At 38.9% G+C, this 19,199-nt stretch overlaps 1 protein-coding gene across 6 annotated transcripts in view; it reads right to left on the bottom strand.

Moving 5' to 3' along the window:
• LOC108423187 (cullin-9) overlaps positions 1–19,199 on the bottom strand; it is a 47,495-nt gene that overhangs the window by 8,699 nt on the left and 19,597 nt on the right. For 2 of the 6 annotated variants that reach the window (XM_017690678.2, XM_017690682.2), the window contains exons 9-31: positions 17,861–18,062; positions 17,171–17,361; positions 15,751–15,947; positions 15,361–15,598; positions 14,912–15,017; positions 14,564–14,791; positions 14,382–14,472; positions 11,761–11,932; positions 10,855–10,960; positions 10,670–10,765; positions 10,299–10,474; positions 9,253–9,401; positions 8,939–9,124; positions 8,605–8,634; positions 8,150–8,289; positions 7,808–7,990; positions 7,492–7,649; positions 7,143–7,344; positions 6,766–6,937; positions 6,484–6,629; positions 6,151–6,280; positions 5,747–5,949; positions 1,975–2,225 (exon numbers count right to left, since the gene is read on the bottom strand). In XM_017690678.2, coding sequence (XP_017546167.1) covers positions 1,975–2,225; positions 5,747–5,949; positions 6,151–6,280; positions 6,484–6,629; positions 6,766–6,937; positions 7,143–7,344; positions 7,492–7,649; positions 7,808–7,990; positions 8,150–8,289; positions 8,605–8,634; positions 8,939–9,124; positions 9,253–9,401; positions 10,299–10,474; positions 10,670–10,765; positions 10,855–10,960; positions 11,761–11,932; positions 14,382–14,472; positions 14,564–14,791; positions 14,912–15,017; positions 15,361–15,598; positions 15,751–15,947; positions 17,171–17,361; positions 17,861–18,062 — 3,753 coding nt within the window. The remainder of the gene's footprint in view (positions 1–1,974; positions 2,226–5,746; positions 5,950–6,150; positions 6,281–6,483; positions 6,630–6,765; positions 6,938–7,142; positions 7,345–7,491; positions 7,650–7,807; positions 7,991–8,149; positions 8,290–8,604; positions 8,635–8,938; positions 9,125–9,252; positions 9,402–10,298; positions 10,475–10,669; positions 10,766–10,854; positions 10,961–11,760; positions 11,933–14,381; positions 14,473–14,563; positions 14,792–14,911; positions 15,018–15,360; positions 15,599–15,750; positions 15,948–17,170; positions 17,362–17,860; positions 18,063–19,199) is intronic. The other 4 variants (XM_017690679.2, XM_017690680.2, XM_017690681.2 and 1 more) reach the window with 4 other exon arrangements.

Here is a 19,199-nt window from a genome sequence, read left to right as displayed (position 1 = left end):
CAGCAAGTCAAAATGTGCATTAAAGGGGTTCAGATGAATTTGCAGCATTTCAGGGAGGATTCTGTTTTGGACTGCTACGCACTGCTCTGGTGAGATCCAATTATGCAATCCAATATGCACTGTTTCATTCGTACAGATGATGGAATGAAAAGTGCCATTAGTGTTATTAAATCAAGGTTTTTTCTCGATTTAAGCTTACTTTTAGCCTGGTTAAAAATGATTTCAAATGCAGGCTGATTTTTTTCCAAGTCATGGTTTTCCGTTGCTTAAAAACAATGTGCTATCATATGCTGTTTACATTTTTTTCCCGTTTGAATTACATTACACAGTTTTAATAAAGAGAATAAATAAGCAACAAACATGAACATTTAATATTTAGCTTTATTTCTGAAAATTAGTAAGACATACTGGTAAGTTTACCTGGGTCTAAACATCGGGCATAACTCTATGATTAAATTTTGCGACCCGTTAACAAATCCCCAAGCATTAAAGCCAAACATTTTCTCTGAAAAGGTTGATAGGTTTAAAATGAACTACAGTATCTAACTTTAATGGCCTTCAAGGGGCAGATTCTGACTGTCAGCTCACAGCCAAAGTTTGCAAGAGGACTGATTTACTCCTCATGGTTAATGTTTGTGTTTTTCTAATGACCAAATAACTTCAGACAGAAATTATGTATACACTGTAAAGGAGTACCACTATACAACAGCACTATCCACAAAAAGGGCTTAAAAATGGTATAAAATTAGTTTAGTAATAGTTATTAATTAGGTCATAAACACCTTAAAAATAATTAATAAGCAATTACAGCACATAAATAAAAGGGAAATAGAGCACTGTTGCTTGCCAAATAATAATAAAAAATAATAAAGCAAAAATTAATCGATAGTGTTAAACCTCAGATTTTGCTATTCAACTTACTTTTATTAGACCTGCTAGCTTCATCAGCTATAACTCTGATAAGGTCACAGATGGGCGTTTTTGGCATTATAACTGCTTATGAATTATTTTTAGGGTGTTTATGACCAAATTCATTATCATGAATACATAAAGTTTAAACCATCATAAATTTAAGGGTAATGTTATTGTAAAGTGGTAAAATTCAGTAGAAAGAGCATAGCACAAGCCACTCTCAGCTCCATCAATCAGGAGTTCGTCAACAGACTGGGTTTAAAGACATCTTACTGCAGACTAAATATTCTGAGATCCACACCCATGCAACAGTAAACAAAACTGCTTGACAGTACGTCTGTGTTCAGCACCACCAAATATTTGTTTCTGCCCTCTAACCGATGTCAGCAAAATCAAAAGGCACAGTTGGCTTTATTTCAGCAAAATGAAAGGGATGAAAATGAAAATTTAGGTTTTAAATTTCATAAGATATTATCTTAGTTTGGTCTCTTCAACAAAAGTACTCTCACAAATGTTTATATAAATTCTCTCCATCTCAAAGGAAAAAAAAGGGTTGGCACCGTCTCAGTAGTGCTGACATACCACCACCAGGAAATCAAGGCCAAACCACTTTGGCCAGTTGCATCATTAACATTATCTCATTATTTAAGTGCACTTTGAAAGGTTGACTGAAGCAAGCAAAGTAGCAAGCCTATAATATTGAATGGGAAAAAAGTAAACCTAAAGACTTCTTCCTGTCTAAGCCTCATACAGAGAGAAAATGACAACCAATCTAATACATGGCACTAGCTAAGCAGGAGGTGGGCCTGCTTGCTCAGGAAAGATTGCCCATGTGGGAGAATCTTCCCTCTTCATTACACGGAGAAATGAAAAGAAAAAAAAAAAAAAAAAAAAAAAAAAAAAAACAGCCCTGAGGGGGGAAAAAACCCAAAAAAACAAAAACAAACAAACAAACAAAAAAACAGAAATAAAAGAAAACTGGGCAAAGCGTGTATTCCGCCACAGTTATGTCTTCTCCCTCCTCCTGCTCAAGGAGTCATGGGTTAAGGGTCATCAGCACACCTGGTGTCAGCCTTGCTGCTGCTGGAGCCCTTCTTCAGATCCAGCTTGCTGAAGAAGTGTGCCTGGCCCTTCTGGGGCGTCGATGGGTCTTCCACCAGGAACTCCACGATGTGGGGGTTGTCCTCATTGCGACGGATGTAGCCCTTGTTGATGACATGCATGATGCAGGAAAGCACATCGGTAGTACTGCAGCTGAAGCGGACTGAACTGGGAGAGCGACCAATCTCCTGCTTCTGACACATGTCCAGCACCTAATGCATGGAGAGACAGAGGAAATGAAGACAGACCTCAGAGTCTGTGAAAAATGTGTTTTTTTTGTACAAGTGCTATTCCCTTGCACAGCTGACCAGAGGTGTAGGAAACATTTTTATGGCTTGCCACTCAAAACTCAACTCTTAACAACTGTTACTTATTTCTTTAAATACAATGTTAAAAGGACCATATACTGCACTTCCCTTGTATTTTATTTTGTCCCATCAGGTTTTATTTTGTCCCATGAGTTTGCCTGATTTTATATGAAGATGTCCATTAGACCAGGGGTCTGAGAACCAGAAGGTAGTGGGTTCAATCTGAGGTCTACCTAGGTATACCTGGTTTTGCCCTAGGATAAGTCATTTAACCCCCTACTGTCCCAGACAGCTCTGCTCCCACACTGGGCATAGTCGGGCAGCAAAACGACATTTCCCTGTAGGATCAATTTTACATAATACTGTATAACAAAAATGGTCATAATTAATTTTTACATGACCATTTTCCAACCTCTATTTATGCTTTAGAATTAAAAAGGCTGTTTGAATTACTGTGTCTTTAAGACTAATGTAAGATAAATGGGCTCTGTTCTGATTGGCTGCCCTGTATGATTCCTTATTCAAAAAGCACTAAGAAGTAAAATGTTGTAACGTTTTAACTTCAGTGTGAGTGGGCAGAGTTAAACTGCAGTAGGTTGACTAGGCGGATATATGTAAACGAATTAGTTGTCATGACATCACAGAAAAAATGTATTCTAAGTGAGCTGTTTTTACAGCATAGTTTCCACATATGGACAGTAAGAAATGGATCACCTGTGTTAAGTTAGAGTTGAAGCCAAACTCTCCAGGGTCTCCAGTACCAGGACTGGGCACCTCTGATTTTCATATTTATTAGGAACATGCAATTTTTTTTTTTAAAGTGCATGTTAATATATTCCTATAAGAGTGAACTAAATATTGTAGCTGTTGGAACACATCCTATATACAAAATGGTAACTTTACAGCAAAAGGTAACATTTAGATATAAATTAAGGTAAATAGATATTACTCCAAATCATTTTGGAGCATATCTATATGACCACTTTCACACAACGTAAAGGGAAACTGGTGTTTCCAGTATCTATTAAAAAAAAACAAACAACAGAGTTACAAGGTTTTGTTCTGATGGGAACAATATAAACTGACTAGCAATGTGTGTTTTGATCTACAGTGCCCTCCATAATTATTGGCACCCCTGGTTAAGATGTGTTCTTTAGCTTCTAATAAATTGAGGGTTTTTTTAAATAATATAGGACCACGATGGAAAAAAGAGCAAAATCCAACCTTTATCTCAAGTGCATTTATTCAGTAGGAAAAAAAATCCCACATTAAGAAATAATTGTTTAACATCAAATAATGTGTGCCACAATTATTAGCACCCCTGATGTTAATACTTTGTACAACCCCCCTTTGCCAACAAAACAGCACCTAATCTTCTCCTATAATGTTTCACAAGATGGGAGAACACAGAAAGAGGTATCTTCGACCATTCCTCTTTGCACAATCTCTCTAAATCATCCAGCGACCTGGGTCCTCTCCTCTGCACTCTCCTCTTCAGCTCACCCCACAGGTTTTCAATGGGGTTAAGGTCTGGGGACTGAGATGGCCATGGGAGGAGCTTGATTCTGTGTGTGGTCAACCATTTCTGTGTAGATCTTGCCATATGTTTAGGGTCATTATCTTGCTGAAAGACCCAGTGACGACCCATCTTCAGCTTTCGGGCAGAAGCCACCAGATTTTGTTTTAAAATGTCCTGGTATTTCAAAGCATTCATGATGCCATGCACCCTAACAAGGTTCCCTGGGCCTTTGGAAGAAAAGCAGGCCCACAGCATCACTGATCCTCCCCCGTATTTCACAGTGGGCATGAGGTGCTTTTCTGCATACTCAGCTCTTGTGTTACGCCAGACCCACTTACAGCATTTGTTGCCAAAAAGCTCTATCTTTGTTTCATCTGACCAAAGCACACGGTCCCAGTTGAAGTCCCAGTACTGCTTAGCAAACTCCAAACGTTTACGTTTATGATTGTGAGTGAGAAAAGGTTTTTTTCGTGCATGCCTCCCAAACAGCTTGTTGGCGTGTAGATAGCGTCTGATGGTTGTTTTGGAGACTTCGTGACCCCAAGATGCTACCATTTGTTGCAGTTCCGTAACAGTGAGCTTTGGAGAACTTTTTATTTCTCTTATCATCCTCCTCACTGTGCGTGGTGGCAAAATAAACTTGCGTCCTCGTCCAGACTTGTTTACCACTGTTCCAGTTGTTTTAAACTTCTTAATAATTCCTCTGACAGTAGATACGGACAGGTGTAGGTGAGTGGCTATTTTCTTGTAGCCATTGCCTGACCTGTGAAGGTCAACACACATCTGCCTTACTTGAATGCTATGTTCCTTTGTCTTTCCCATGTTGAAGAGAAATGGCCTCTGTGTCACGTCATAATTATACCCCAGGGAAACAGGAAGTTGTGAATTGCTAATTAAATGTTCCTACACACTTTGATTAACTTCGTAAACTACTGTAGAAGTGACAGAAATTCTTTAATTACATTTATTTCCTAAGAATTGTTAGGGGTGCCAATAATTGTGGAACAGGTGATTTTATGAAGAAAAATTATTTCTTAGTCAGGGATTTTATTTTCCCCCTAAAACTCTACTTGAGTTAAAGGTTACATTTTTCTACAATTTTCAGTGTGACAGTATGTTTCCACAATAAAAACTGAATTTATTTTAAGGCTTTTGACACATCTTAACCAGGGGTGCCAATAATTATGGAGGGCACTGTATTTGAGAAAAAAAAATAAAAATACAACAATATAGAATACATGTATAACATATACATGATTATAGCATATAGCATTATAGTTAACTGCATGATAGAACATCTCTACTTGTGTACAGTAATAAACTCATACATGAATACTGAAATAATTAGCCATTGCTCAAATCGTCATGGTCTCTCTCATATACATCATATAAAAGTGGCAGGACTAGAGAGCGATGGGGCCTGAGAACAGGCTCGCCACTATTTTTCTATGGCAAATTAACAGGCACCAATCAAGTTATCTAGTTCCTGTTCTACTATAAGTGCTATGATATTGCACTAACAGGTTCTCCACTACAACATAAGCAATCGGGTCATGTTGGAGTGGGCAATATATTTTGTTTTTCTGAAGTGGGATGAAATTAACATATTATGAAGAACTATCACATTTTCTGAGTATGTCGTAGATTTCAACAGTACTTAAGAGCATTGACCACGTGCAAGTTTCTTAAAAAAAAGGGGGTATAATTGGTCCTGTTAGGATTTAGTGCAGTGAACAAAAGTAACTGAATACATTTTATTGATAGTTTTTAAAATGTGGCCTTACCAGGACATTGTGTGTTTCAATTCATTGAACCGCAGAAAAACTAAATATTATGTTACATACATTGTGTATCATGAAAATGTCTTCAAGTATTGTGAAACTGTATTTTTGCCATATCATTTTACCTTAAACACCAGGTTGTCAATATGCATCTCTTTCTCTTTCTTCATGATCTGCACGATGAGGCAATACATGTAGTTTCGTTTTCTCTCAAGTGTGCGAGCTGCATCCTCATCCACATTCAGGTAGGTTTGCTTGGGCAGCAAGTAGCAATAACTTTGCTTCTCAGAGTTCTGTGCCAATGACTTCTTATTCAACTTCAGCACCCCTGGAGAGTCACAGATATGTTAAAGAACAGCAAACTCATCAGTTTAATGAATATAATTTTCCAATTTTAGTGGCTGTTAAAACATCAGTATCTCCTAAAAAACTTAAGACAAAACACTAATAATTTCTAAATCTTCACATATTCAAAGTATTTGAAAATACAAAGATCCATAACTCCAGAACATACCACAAAGGAACTTACCCTTCACAACATCCTGGCTGCAGCCTGAATGAGTCAGAATGCCCTTTTCGGATGTCAGAGGTTTGAGAGCATGGGCTAGCACAGATGGAGACAGGCCAGTGGCCTGCTGCAGACTGTCCACACTAATATCCTGAGAAACAGAGAGGAAGTAGCAGGAAAAAAGTGACAGAGAAACAGCATAAGGAAAACCGTTCCAAAGACTGGTAAAGTATTTAAAACACAACACTACAATACAGATCATTTGATCCTTAATAATCTTTAATGTACAATAGCTCTACACGCATTGTCTATTTTAATAACTGCCTGCATTTTCACAAAGTGGGCTGTCTGTACCTCTTGCTGATTGAACAGTAGCAGGATGTACATTTGTAGCGTGGAGACACAGAGTGTGCAGGAGCCGTAACGCAGTTCAGCGTGGCCAAGCCATGTCCACTGCAGCCGCCGTGGCTTACTGTTGCTTAGGCTATACATACTCTGACCTAACATTAAACAGATACACATACAGGTCAGACCAGACACTGATGAAAAGTGAAAAACTATTGTTCAAATTTAATTATTAACAAAAAGGTAAAACAGTTTTAAAAGTGTATGTATGTATGCAGTAAATAAACTAACTCTTGCAGTAGAAGTCAGCAAACTCAGCAAGGTAGCTGCAGAGCTGCTGGGGAAAATATTTCCTGGGTTCCTCCAGGTAACAAGGAGCAGAGATGGCCCAACATCGTGGAGATAAAACGAGCACCTTCACGTCACTCTCCTCATCTGGCTCTGACAGCTGCTCATCCATCATCTGAACACCACAAAACCCACAAAGATGCTTACATAAAAGTTTAGCATTAGACATTACTGCCCCTATCTGGCAAAAACATTTCATAACAGAAAAAGGTTGTTAAAATTTAAAAATATATAATAATAAAAAAAATGTCTCCGCAGACTGCCCTACTATACAGTTATAGTTTGTCCAAACAGATGTAGTCTGACAAGTTTTCTCTCACCTCCTCATCTATATCCTGCAGCTTTTTGTCCAGTTGCTGTAGCCTGTAGAGATGGAACTCCTGCTGCAGCTCCTCTGACTCAGTCAGGTTACTCAGCATCTGCTGGGGGAAGCGGTTAGGGAAGCAGGTACTGATCTGCTCAATCACAGCACTTTCCAGCCACACCTTGCCCTGACCCAGCAGACGATCACCCAGGTAGTACCTAAAGAAAGAGGTCAGTTATCTAATGAAAATCAATGACCAGTAAGGATCCCTGAGACAAAAGACAACAATTTAGGCCAGAGATTAGTTCAAAGATCAAAAAGACTACACACCATTTGCCCTAAAATGCAAACATGGTTGCTTGTACCTGTAGAAGTGTTCAAACGTGTTGGCCAACTCCAGGCCAGAGAGGAAGAGCATGGGCTCTAAGAATTGCTGCAGATGGTTCAGTGTCTCCATATTCCCAGAGTCCACACCACTCTCCTGAATCATGTGGTCTATATACTGTGCAAACCGTTCACTCACCTAGAAGAAGAAGAAACAAACAATATGGTTTAGCACAATCTTGAAAGAAAACTCTTTTCTGTGATCTTACATCACATGGTTTTGAGACAAAATACACAGTTCTCACGCAAACACCCAATGTAATGTGATAGCAATTACTGCAGAGCGGCGTGACTCACATGCATGGCAGTAAGGATGGAGAGCTGCAGCAGTGCAGCGGAAAATCCCTGGCGCAGGGCCAGAACAAAGGCCGTCTGCTGGCCAAAAAGCTCCTCCATGGCATTCTTCAGGCGCAAGTACATGTTCTTGTAGCGCTCCACAAAGTCTGGCATGTTGTATGTTAAATCTAGGAATTTTTTTACCTGCAGGACACAGAGGACAAACTGACTGAAAAAAAAGCATCACACAACTTCTACGACCACATTGATTTAAGTGTGTAGGTTTATTTTTTTAAAGAATGTCATAAAAAGTTTGTCAAAACACTAAACTTTTTTTAATTATTAACTTATCATCTTTCTTACTTGCCGCTGGACGACTCCCTGCCAACACAGTGCAATACCAGCAATACTGCTGGTGTTCTTGACTTTGGGTTTTGCAGCAGATGAGGGGGAGGAGGACGAGGTTGCCGCAGACGCCTCCTTGTTCTTTCCTTCTTTTCCATCTGAAAAGCAACAATAACAAGAAACTGGCTATGCTGACTTCTGTTATGAAAGCGAATAAAGTATCATGCCAACCAAAATTCCAAGTTGAACTGAGGAAAACAATGTCTTCCAATAACTTGCATGTAAAATTTAAAGGCTGTGCAGTAACAAAATTAAAGAAAAAGCGACAACAAAAACTTGCTATGCTTTGGTATGGTTAGTATTGAATTGATGGATGAATTGCTGGAAGACCCAATGAGGAGCAAAAAACTGAGATAAAAGAAACTAAAAGAGAAGGAAAAAAGTTGCTGATTATCTTCTAAGCTGTTACTTACTCTTTATATCTTTGCTTCTGTTGATACCTTCTGAAAACAAGAAAAGTACTTTGACATACGGAAGTCTTTATGTGGCTTTGAATATTATCTGTCTGAAACAGGTGGTTTAAATAATGAAACTGTTCCCAAAACAGAACAGAATGGTCAGAACAGCACTATATTACAAATATCACTACATTAAGAGTCTCCATATCTTCCTCAACAGCATTCCAAGTTTCAAGCAACTGAGCAACATTGTCAATTCTGTCAAAAAAAGAAAAGGTGCTGTGTAAGCACTTCACAGGAAAAGAAAAGGAGGAAGGAAGGGAATTTTCAGGGATGATGGTTCACTCACTGGATTTGACAGGAGGTTTGAGTTCTTCTGTATCAAGCCGGCTGGTATCGACATGCACCAGTAAATGGGTGAGGCGACGCACACGAGAGTTGAAAATGGCAGCCCTGGTCTTATATCGCTTTGAGGATTCGGCATTTTCCAAATATTCACTGAGCAACCAGGCGAGAGGGCTTAGAACAGGCGAATCTGTTATGAAGAGAAGGGAAAATCAGAGGGACAATTCTACCATGCAATGCAGAAGCATGTAAGTAACAATTAGCCGACTGTGTTTATTGAGCATCTTGTCTGGGATGAATTAATTATTCAGACCGTACACTGAAGCTGGTTACCAGGGACAGTAATGCTCTGTACAATAGGGTTGATTAGGGCCTCCCAGCAGGTTCTGCCCAGAGCCTCTGCAGCTTCAGCATCAGGCAGGAAACGGTCTGCAAACATTTGCTCATGGCGGAGGGCACTGTTTAACCTGACAAAAAGAACAAACAATTGATCACAAAAACAGCACAAGTGTTTTTTAAGCCACTAGGTCACGCTTCAAAATTTAAAATAGGCACTCCTGCTAAATTTATCTTCAGCAAATTTCTGTTAACTAAAAATCTAATATCCAGTCAAAACTACTATTCAGTTATTCATTTGGCAAGAGATTGTTATGACACAATCAAATATAAGATAACCCATTTGCATAAACACAGAAAAATGAGTTTCCAAAACAGGTGTTCAAAAAATTAAAGTGATGAGAGAACACTGGACCTGTGCACATCAGATAAACAGCACTTAAAGCTTTCAATTACAATTTTCAGAGAGACGAGGGAATCAAGCTCTACTTTTTATTCAGATCTCAAAAAAAAGAAATGATAAAAAAATGTTTTTTTTACTGTGAGACAACAGCTCAGCACTATTGGTCTAAAAGGATGCAAAGCCAATCAAGAAGCCCTTACTGAGAAAAGAAAATAAGCCAAAGCTGTTGGTTTTCTCAGAACAACTGACTGACCACCCCAACATCGCCTCAACATCGCTGAATGGGTTTGGGATTAGAAACTGCAACCAACTTCTGAGACTGAATTTTAGAGATGTGGAAAAACATCTCTTCAAATGTCTTTGGAAAACTGTGAGAAATAATCTTGCAAAGAATGGAAGTTGTATTAAAGGCAAAAGGTGAAATATCTAAATAGTATAAAATCTGATATGATATTTAGTAATTAAATGTTTTTTTCCCAATGTAAAAAATGAATAATTTGTATTTACTAGCTTTTTGACTAGAAATAACACAAATTAAGGGTAATCTCTGACTTCTGAACAGTACCACACCTTTATGTCTAAATGAATTAAAAGGAGTAAGCTGTTACAAACTGGAGAGACTCACTTATTAAAAAGTTGCAGCAGTTGGCCTTTGTCCCCCAGGATTTCCTGGCACCAGGTGTGAGCCTTGGTTGTGTAGAAGAGGTAGGTACGGCAGCACAGCTGCTCCTTAAACACCGGCCAGAATGTAGGCTTCGGGCCCAAAACTTCAAACCCACGCACTCGTGTATCAATGCCACCCTGGTGGGATGTAAAATGTACATGAGCCATCACTGAACTTAATTTTGTGTATTTATTTAGAAACTGAGTTTAAAATATAAGGTCATTCTCCTTTTCTATCCACTAGGTATGTATAAATTGTTGCATACTAACCATAAATGCATAAACTCAAGCAAAAATTCTTAAATTTACAAAAGGAGTTTGTTCCTGTCTGACCTGCTGACACCTCTTGATCCTGATCTGAATGATGGACCAGAAGCGAGTCATATTCTCCAGCAGAACAACACGACTGGCTGAGGGTGGCACATTTACCTGCTCAAAATCAAATCAGAATTCAGTAAAGCTAAATATTGGGTTACATTACGATAGTTACTGCTGTGGTGTAAGTGCACTTTTCTCACAGTATTAAGTTCCGTGTTGATGTTTGTAGGATCATCTCCTCCCAGCACTACTATACGTGCAGGCATGTAACTCGAGTCCTCACTGGCTACAAGCACTGCCAACTGCCTGCAGGGGAAAGTAAAACATATCACATGAACAAGCTATTCTAAGCAAACAGAGTGTCCCTTGTCTTTTTCTTCAAATATACACTATATGTCCAAAGGTATTTAGACAGCCCTTGTAATTAGTGACTTCAGCTACTTTAAGATACCCCTATTTCTGACACATGCTATCAACTGCACGCCCACCACTTGTATAACCTCCTTAGAAAAGCACTGACCAATAGAAAGACACTCTGGAGCAGCAGTACATAGCCAAAAGGAACCATATCTAATGGCAAGCATCGGCTCGGGGGGCATAAAGCCATATTGCACTGGAATGTTAAGCAGCGGTACTGTGCTGAAGTAATGAAGCTTGATCGCAAAAATGTGACTCCAATTTGTGATCCAGTACAAATCATCCAACATAAGTGCCTGACACCACAAATGCTATTGTGGCTGAATGCACCCAAATCCTCTATCAATGTTCCAACATCTAATTTAAGCCTTTCCAGAAGAGTAGAGGCTGCTACTTTAGCAAAGGGGAGCCTAACTCCCTATTAATACCCTTGACTTCAGAAGAAACACTGGATGAGCAGATATATACAAACATTTGGACATACAGCATAAATACAACTGATGAACATTCTAATAATATCTTGAGGACCTCAATGATAAATACATGGAATTAAAGAAAATATGCCATAGAAAACAACACAATTCATGTATAATAAAAAGCTAAAATCAATCACATACACCTCGGTTGAGCACATTAAATACAAAACTATAAACTCTAGACATGATTCTGAAGTATAATAAAACACGTACCTAATAATGACCCCTTTGTGCATGTAGATATTGATAAAATGGGAACCTGTGCAACCATTGGATTCCCAGTAAGTTTTCGGATTCTTGTCGGTTAACTTGTTAGTTCGATGATGGTTAGATGAGACTTCCACTTTCTCCCAGCATTTATCCTCTTTCAGTTCCACACTGGAGCCTGAGAAACACAACTCATTATCACACAAGAGAACTGAATATAACTGACTGATTTCTGTCATGTAACATGCTCTGATGTAGACATGGTCACAGACAGACAAGTCTTTTGCTGAAAGTAAAAAAAAAAAAAAAAAAAAAACACTACATGATGTGACAGGTTAAGTCAGATTTTAATTCCTACTGACTGGTAGAGATGCACAGCAAAGAAAAAACATTCAGGCTCTACATACACACAACCCGCACACCAAATAGTGTTGCAAAAAAAAATTTAGCTGATTTGTAGCAGATTCTTAGCTGATTTCTTCTGTCATAGTTGGTACTTGCAAAGTTTCAACTTAATAGGATGTATGGATGCTTAGAAACAGCTATGTAGGCATATTAAGCATTTACAGCGCCCCCTAATGACTTATGCACAGAAAACTTAATAGGCTACCTCAGAGTCTCCTTAGGAATAAGTCGGCCAAGTTAATTTTTTTTTTGGGGAAAAGATTCTTGAGTTCCAGATTTTCCAATTAAATAAGAATTATTTAGATTTTTCCAGAAGGATTCATTTGCATATGGCAGCCATATTGTTTACAAAATTAAAAATGTGCTGGATAATTATTGAGGTTTAGGCTACGCTGAATTTTTAACACCAAAAACATGAGGATCAGATGAAAAGTGTAGGACTAGTTTGCAAAAGTATTTTTTGCATATTATGCAAATTAGCTCAAAATCTAAGTAGTCGGAGCTTAATGGTCCAAAATACAAAGTTGCTTTGTTGGACCCAAGCAATCAAGGAAAAAATGTGTCTTGTCTGTTAAAAATCTGAGGAAGGAGTTAAAGGGCCAAGCGCGTAGTGTAGCACAATAGTGCCACCTTTAGGCCTATTGGACTGTCGCGCGCCTGAGTAGTGGGAGGGACTACTACCTACTGACCAAATTTCATGTCGCTAGGATTCACTTTATCGGGAAAAAAAATAATAAAAACTCTAGCAATACATGTCTCAATGCTCATTTTTTCCTCACTGTAGATCCTCTGTGAACCTAACCATCTTGTATCAACAAAGGCACACAGCTACAAGATGCATAAAACAGCAAGCTATATAAACATCCTTGTTCCTTTTCTTAAATGAAACAGGTTAGGTGAGTTCTGTGCAGCCCTGCAGCTTTGACCGACCCGTGTATGTCCTGCAGCAATAAGCTGACATCACAGTGACAAGCTGGTTTTATCAGATCAGGCCACACAAAGATAAACTGTCCACAACTTCACTACTACATAAGGTTCAGTCTTATTGTCAGGCATGAATCAGATAAATTTCTTTCTGCTGAGATTGCATCCCAGCTATGCTGTCTCTGATGACGCCTTAACAAAAAAGTCTTATGAGGACTGTCATTCATGGAATCACTCTGTACCACATAGTTTGACCAAAGGCATACAATGTCTATTGCCTAGTGCCCCTGGCTACATCATTTCACATTTTGGCTACTTACTTTGGAAATGTTTTGCGTATCCCCCACCTTTTGGGTTGGGCACAGAAATACTCAGCCAAATCAGATTTTATCACAATTTGTTAACTGTTACTTCTGCGATAGCTAAAGTAATGGTGTGGTGATTCTCCATCCTGTGGTGAACTAAACAGTAACTTAAAATAACTTAGACTGGACGACATCAATGAGGACTAGATCCCCAGGAAGGGTGAAATTAAAGTCACCACAATGGGCAATGCTCTTATTCGTGTAAAGTTTAAGTCTAGCACAGCACCTGCCTCATTGGGCACAGTCAGCTAATGCCCTGCATTGCAGCATTTCCCCAGTCACATCTCTGTCCTGGGTAATTGCAAGAGACTCATTAGTCAGACAGCCTCTTTGACTACTGGACTGTTCGTGTGTCTACAAATTACCAGCACTAACTCACCAGCACCAAGGACAGAGCAGCTTGGAACGGATATATTGCAGCAAGTAGCAACTCACTTTTTTCAGATGTGCATTTAGCTCTGTGCTTTGAATTGAGACCAGACACAGGCCTTGGTGACAGTGACACAGGTTTACATGCTGCAATTCCTCTTCAAGTTTCCAGTGTATACTTCTGTTCCAAAGTTTTCATGTCTTTTAGCAATAGGTTACTACTAAGAGCATGGCATGTCCTTGCACAAAATATCTAGCTAGCTAGGTGGGAATTCTAACTGTATTAACTTCACAATTAATTATTTTGCAGTGCAGCTAATGACACAGTATTCATGTCAGATGACCAAGAATGCATGCATGGCAATCCAATGCAGAAATAGAACAACAAATGTGGGGAAATGTTTTTTTCTTTCTTACAAATTCATTGCTATTTAATGTAAAGTCTGAAGGGAACTTATGGCAACTGGAAGTAAAGACCTGAGTCGAGTTTAAGTCACAATCTGATCACTCAAACTATCAATATCAATTATAAACAGGAAATGAAGCAATGTTCTGTTCTCAAACCTTGGCACAAGTTGCGCAAGAACACATCAAAGAATGGGATGTTGATGGGCTGATGGTTTCTGCGGTGTTCTTCAATCTGGCCCAAGACCATCTAATGGAAAATAGGAGGAACATACATGTCATGGGAAACATGCAACATGCGTAAGGTTAAAGATTCTTTGCAATTTATAACAGTTAATGACCTGTATGCATCCAGCCAGCACACTGGTGGTCATCTTCTTATAAAGGCTGGCGTACTTTTCACAGTCATTAATCAGGTCGCGTAGCTCTGTGACCATTAACAGATTGGTGCTGTGCTTGTCCAAAGCTTTGACGAGTGCCTCTTTAGTGCCAAGACGACACATAACGACAGCATAGTCTTTGTTCAGAGAGGCCAGGCGATAGAGGAAACGGATGAACTGCTGCACAGTCTAGATTGGTGAAATAAGAACAGAAGGCAGAAAACATAAAATGTAAAACAGTGTAACTACAGAATCAGTTTCAAGCCAAGGTTATGGTGCGCAAGCGCATGTTTGAAGACAAATGGCTACCTCTCTATCATTAATACAGGCTGTCATTGAGGACAGGCAAGGTTCAATGCTCTCGTGCCAAGGAAGCAGATCCTCCTGATAGTTGTCCAAGAACTTGTTCAAGATTCTGTTTAAAACAACAGTAATGATTAAAAAAAAAAAGTAAGGCCGATGATCTACGCTTTTAGACCTTGTAATATTCACACTCGCAGATCTTTCACTTCTTGTAGTTTCACATGATTGTCACAAACAATACAGACTGGCATATTGAACTGAATGCTTACTGAATGCAACAAACAATCAGCAATGAATCCATGACCATAATGTAAGTTTCATTGGCTGTTTTTTGACTTGTGAAACTAATCTTAATTCTTCAAGGAAAAATATATAAAAATTTAACGTAGCTCACCAGAATTGAGTCAACTGTGTTTATGAATATAATTTCATGTGCATAGCACTGAGCCACTTGCCTGAGAATGGGGAGCTGCACTGCACGTTCCACTCTGTGCTGGTCCATGAGGCGCACCAGGTCCTGAAAAGTGTCTCTGCTACGCATCACCTCATTTCTCTCCTCTTCCAGCTGAGAGGTGTCATCACAGAGCAGCTGCTCCAAGGTCATAATAACCTCTTTGGTGGTGGTCATCTCCTTCAGACCCACCACCAACATCTTCAGCTCTGTGTCCTTGAAGTCAAGCTCCTCCTTAGACTCTATCGGAAACCAATCCCAAAACTGGCAGTATTATTGACCAGAAGTCTAAAATTACTAAAATTTGTTCCACTACGAAAAAGAAAAAAAAAAATCTAGACATGAACATATATATGTAATGATTAACCATAAGAGCAACTATGAACATCAATACCGTTCTTTTCCAATTTGTGAACATTAGAGATGTGGCTGAGGGCAATTATTGCCAACATTGTTTCAGAGCGCTGGGCAGAAAGGCACTTTTTAAGCACAGCAGTGACATCACAGGCCACCAGCTGCTCCGCCAGGCTCTTGTGATTGGAGATCAGCATGATTATGACCAACAGGCCATTCCGCACAGACAGCCCACACCTAAGTTACACAGACAAGAGAACATCATTAGCAGATCCAAGACTTGGTCTATCTAAATCAAATTAAAAGTTTTTTTTCTGCAACTTAAAAAATTAAAAGCAAAAGAATGGCATAACTGTAAGGCATGTAATAAGGGTAAAGCGGAGGACCTCATGAGTAATTCATAAGTAAATCCAACTAATAAATGTCCATCAAATAATAATATCTAGATTATCTATCCTAGCTGATGTTGCTTTTCTCTGACAAGCTAACAAAGTTTCCACCTGTAAGAAGACAAGTCCCCATCTGTCTTCTGTGTTGTACCAGTTTACTATGTTAGCTTTTTAGCTCATCTGAAGAGGTAGCCTTTGTTACTCAAAGATGAAATCTCTACAGAGATTCCTCAGCATGCTGCCACACCAGTGTGGTCACCTAAAAAAAAATAAGCTTACATCCTTACATTAACCCCTTAACAAACCAGGGTTATTGTTGGACACATGGCTTGTTCAGGGGTTAATGTCAATCCTTGTGTTCTCTTTCACTGGTTAACCAATTATCTTTTTATTAACCCCTTCAGGTATTCAAACAACAAAATTAGTAAAAATCCATATTCCCTTACTGGTCATGTCCGATAAAGGCACAATCTCACAGATAGGCTACTTACTGAATCCAGCGTAATCTCTAGTAATTAATTAAGACTGATAAGTTTGTATAAACTCAAATTACATACAAACACTATAAATCAGAAACAGTGTTGTAATGACTGAAGCAATCTCAAAAGAGCTCATACTGCTTAATTCTGAAATGCATTCATATGTTCATATACATTCATCACATTCATATAATTGTGATGCATCTTACGTTTTACTTTACGGATACTTTAAGCTACATCAATAAAATGCAAACCCTGTGCAAGCACCTAGTAGCTTAGCCTTAAGTAATTTAATTAAACTCTTAACTGATTTAATTAAACTCAATCATTTGGTAGTACTAGCAATTTTCTCATTTTAAAAGCTGTGGCTGCAAATATGTGCATTCGTAAGCCACTCAGGTGGGCTGTTTCTTCTCTTTAAATGACGTACACAATAGTGTGCGACTGTGCTAAATGCTCTTCCTTGTGAAGAAACTAAATAATATTGTTTTTGAAGCATTGCCATCAGGATGCTTGTCAATATCCTACATCATCCTATTGCCTAAGCCTAAGAACACAGGGCCTAGTTTGCTAACAGAGGTCAGTCACATACCCAGAGGTGTTGAGCATGAGGTCAACAGCGGAGGGAATGGCACCAAGAAGCCCTTTGGAGCCCTCAGGTGTTGCTGAGCCAATGCTGGCAAAGATCTCCAGCATCATCTGAGTTCCAGACTCTGACAGTGGCAGACAGCTCCCTACACTGCGCAGGTCGTGCTTACTGGCACCTGTGATGACCTTCAGAGTCTGGAAGAAGCAGATAAAGATGAGTGGTTTTTAGACCTGGACTTATAGGTTGCCTGCTCTGCACATTTTAGGGTTTTTCCTGCTCCAACCTAACTTAACGCACCAGCTAATTAAATGAAAAGTTCAGCAGTAAATCTAATCTAATCCAAAACTTCTCTCAACCTACTCATACATCCAGACTTTTATAGTTCACAGTAAGTCATACACTGAAGAAGCAAACATGTCTTGGCCGAACTACATCTGATTTTTCACTGAACCAGGCCTTTAACAAATATTTCCTGTTTTGAAGTAGGTGTGTTAAAGCAGCAAAAAAACACAATAATGATCATGGTTTCTTACTGATTTCTTCTGATGAAAAATTCTGATGGCACTGCATTCTCTGTTTATCATGTGTCCACTTGCTGCCACATTTGACAAGGTTCATTTTTGATAATTAAAACTAGCACAAGATTATCAAGTTAAACTCAGCCTCTTTAAATGTCATCAATAGTGGACTTACCGCTAATGCAATCTGCTGCACTCGGGTGCAGGTGGGATACTCTTGCATGCATGACAAGATGGCCTTAACTCCACCCTCTGTAGCAAAGGAAACCCGCCACTCATATTTAAGCATGAGGCTGCGGGTCAGGAGCAAAGCAATGATGGCGTTTTGCTTTGGCTGGCTTCCAATCATCTCTACCAGCATCTTCAAGACTTTATCCCTGCAGATCAGAGAAAGGTTCAACTCGATTTATAGCAATTTATTGTAACAACTTCTCATTTTAATTATTATAGATTCTAAATGGCACTGTTACCCTGTAAGACTAGAAGCCAGTCTCTAGAACTGAGACTTAAAAACTGTTTTTACAAAGTTCAAACATAACAGCATACTAATTTTAACTGATAATGGTTCTGTATAACTGGTGTACAGACTTCAAAGAACAACTTCATAGAGTATGTTTTGAATGTACTCTAATTTGGTTAAATGGCTGATGACATCAAAGTGGGTCAGCATACTCAAGGTCAGGGTGCATATACTCAGTATATTCATTTTAACCAAGCCAGAACCCTTAATGCTTGGACCTCAGTATTTCAAGAAAAAGTTTCCCTATTTCCAGAGGTACAATACTTGATCACTTCTTAGGATTTTCTGAATGATAAAATCTCTCAAAACTGCACCCTGACATGCCAAAAAGGTGCACAGATCAGCATACAAAGCTGGAAATGGTAAAGATTGCATGAATAACTTATATAACTCTTCATTTCTCTGCACTGAGTTTCACAGACTATAAACCTAAGTGTTGTGATGGTTTACAGTTGGCTGAAGTGTGTGTAGTTCTTCTATTGACTACGCTTGGATAAGAATATATTGATGTTTTTGCACCAACTCGTTAAATCAGTGTTAAAAAAATAACTGGTTTCATCATGCAATTGTGTAAAAAAGTTTTTTTTTTTTTTTTTTTAAAATACAACAAAGACAAGCTAATATTGCTTAGTCTAATCACCTAATAAGTTAACCATACAAGGTTACAACAACTACAGCCTACACACTAACTTAATCGTGTGCTCTTAGGCAAATTTATTACTTTAAGCAAAAGATATCAAAGAATGAGGCTGTTAAGGACGGTCTGTTCCATGGTGTTAGGATCTGTAGCCTGACTGGCTAACAGTGTTCTCTTTGTAAGCAGGAAACAGACTCAAACGATACCTCAGACAACAGTACAGGTTTGATTTTGATTAACTGGTGCTCACAAGTAAATACTAACCTCTGACAGAGCAAAAGGTAAATGACCTGTGAAGGTTAGGCTTATGATTCTGGTTTAGGGTTTAAGGTTAGGTTACTGACTCTCCGCCAGTAT

Source organism: Pygocentrus nattereri, chromosome 5 (assembly GCF_015220715.1).
Source record: "Pygocentrus nattereri isolate fPygNat1 chromosome 5, fPygNat1.pri, whole genome shotgun sequence".
NCBI classification, from domain to species: domain Eukaryota; kingdom Metazoa; phylum Chordata; class Actinopteri; order Characiformes; family Serrasalmidae; genus Pygocentrus; species Pygocentrus nattereri.
This window is presented reverse-complemented; position numbering and strand designations above follow the sequence as displayed.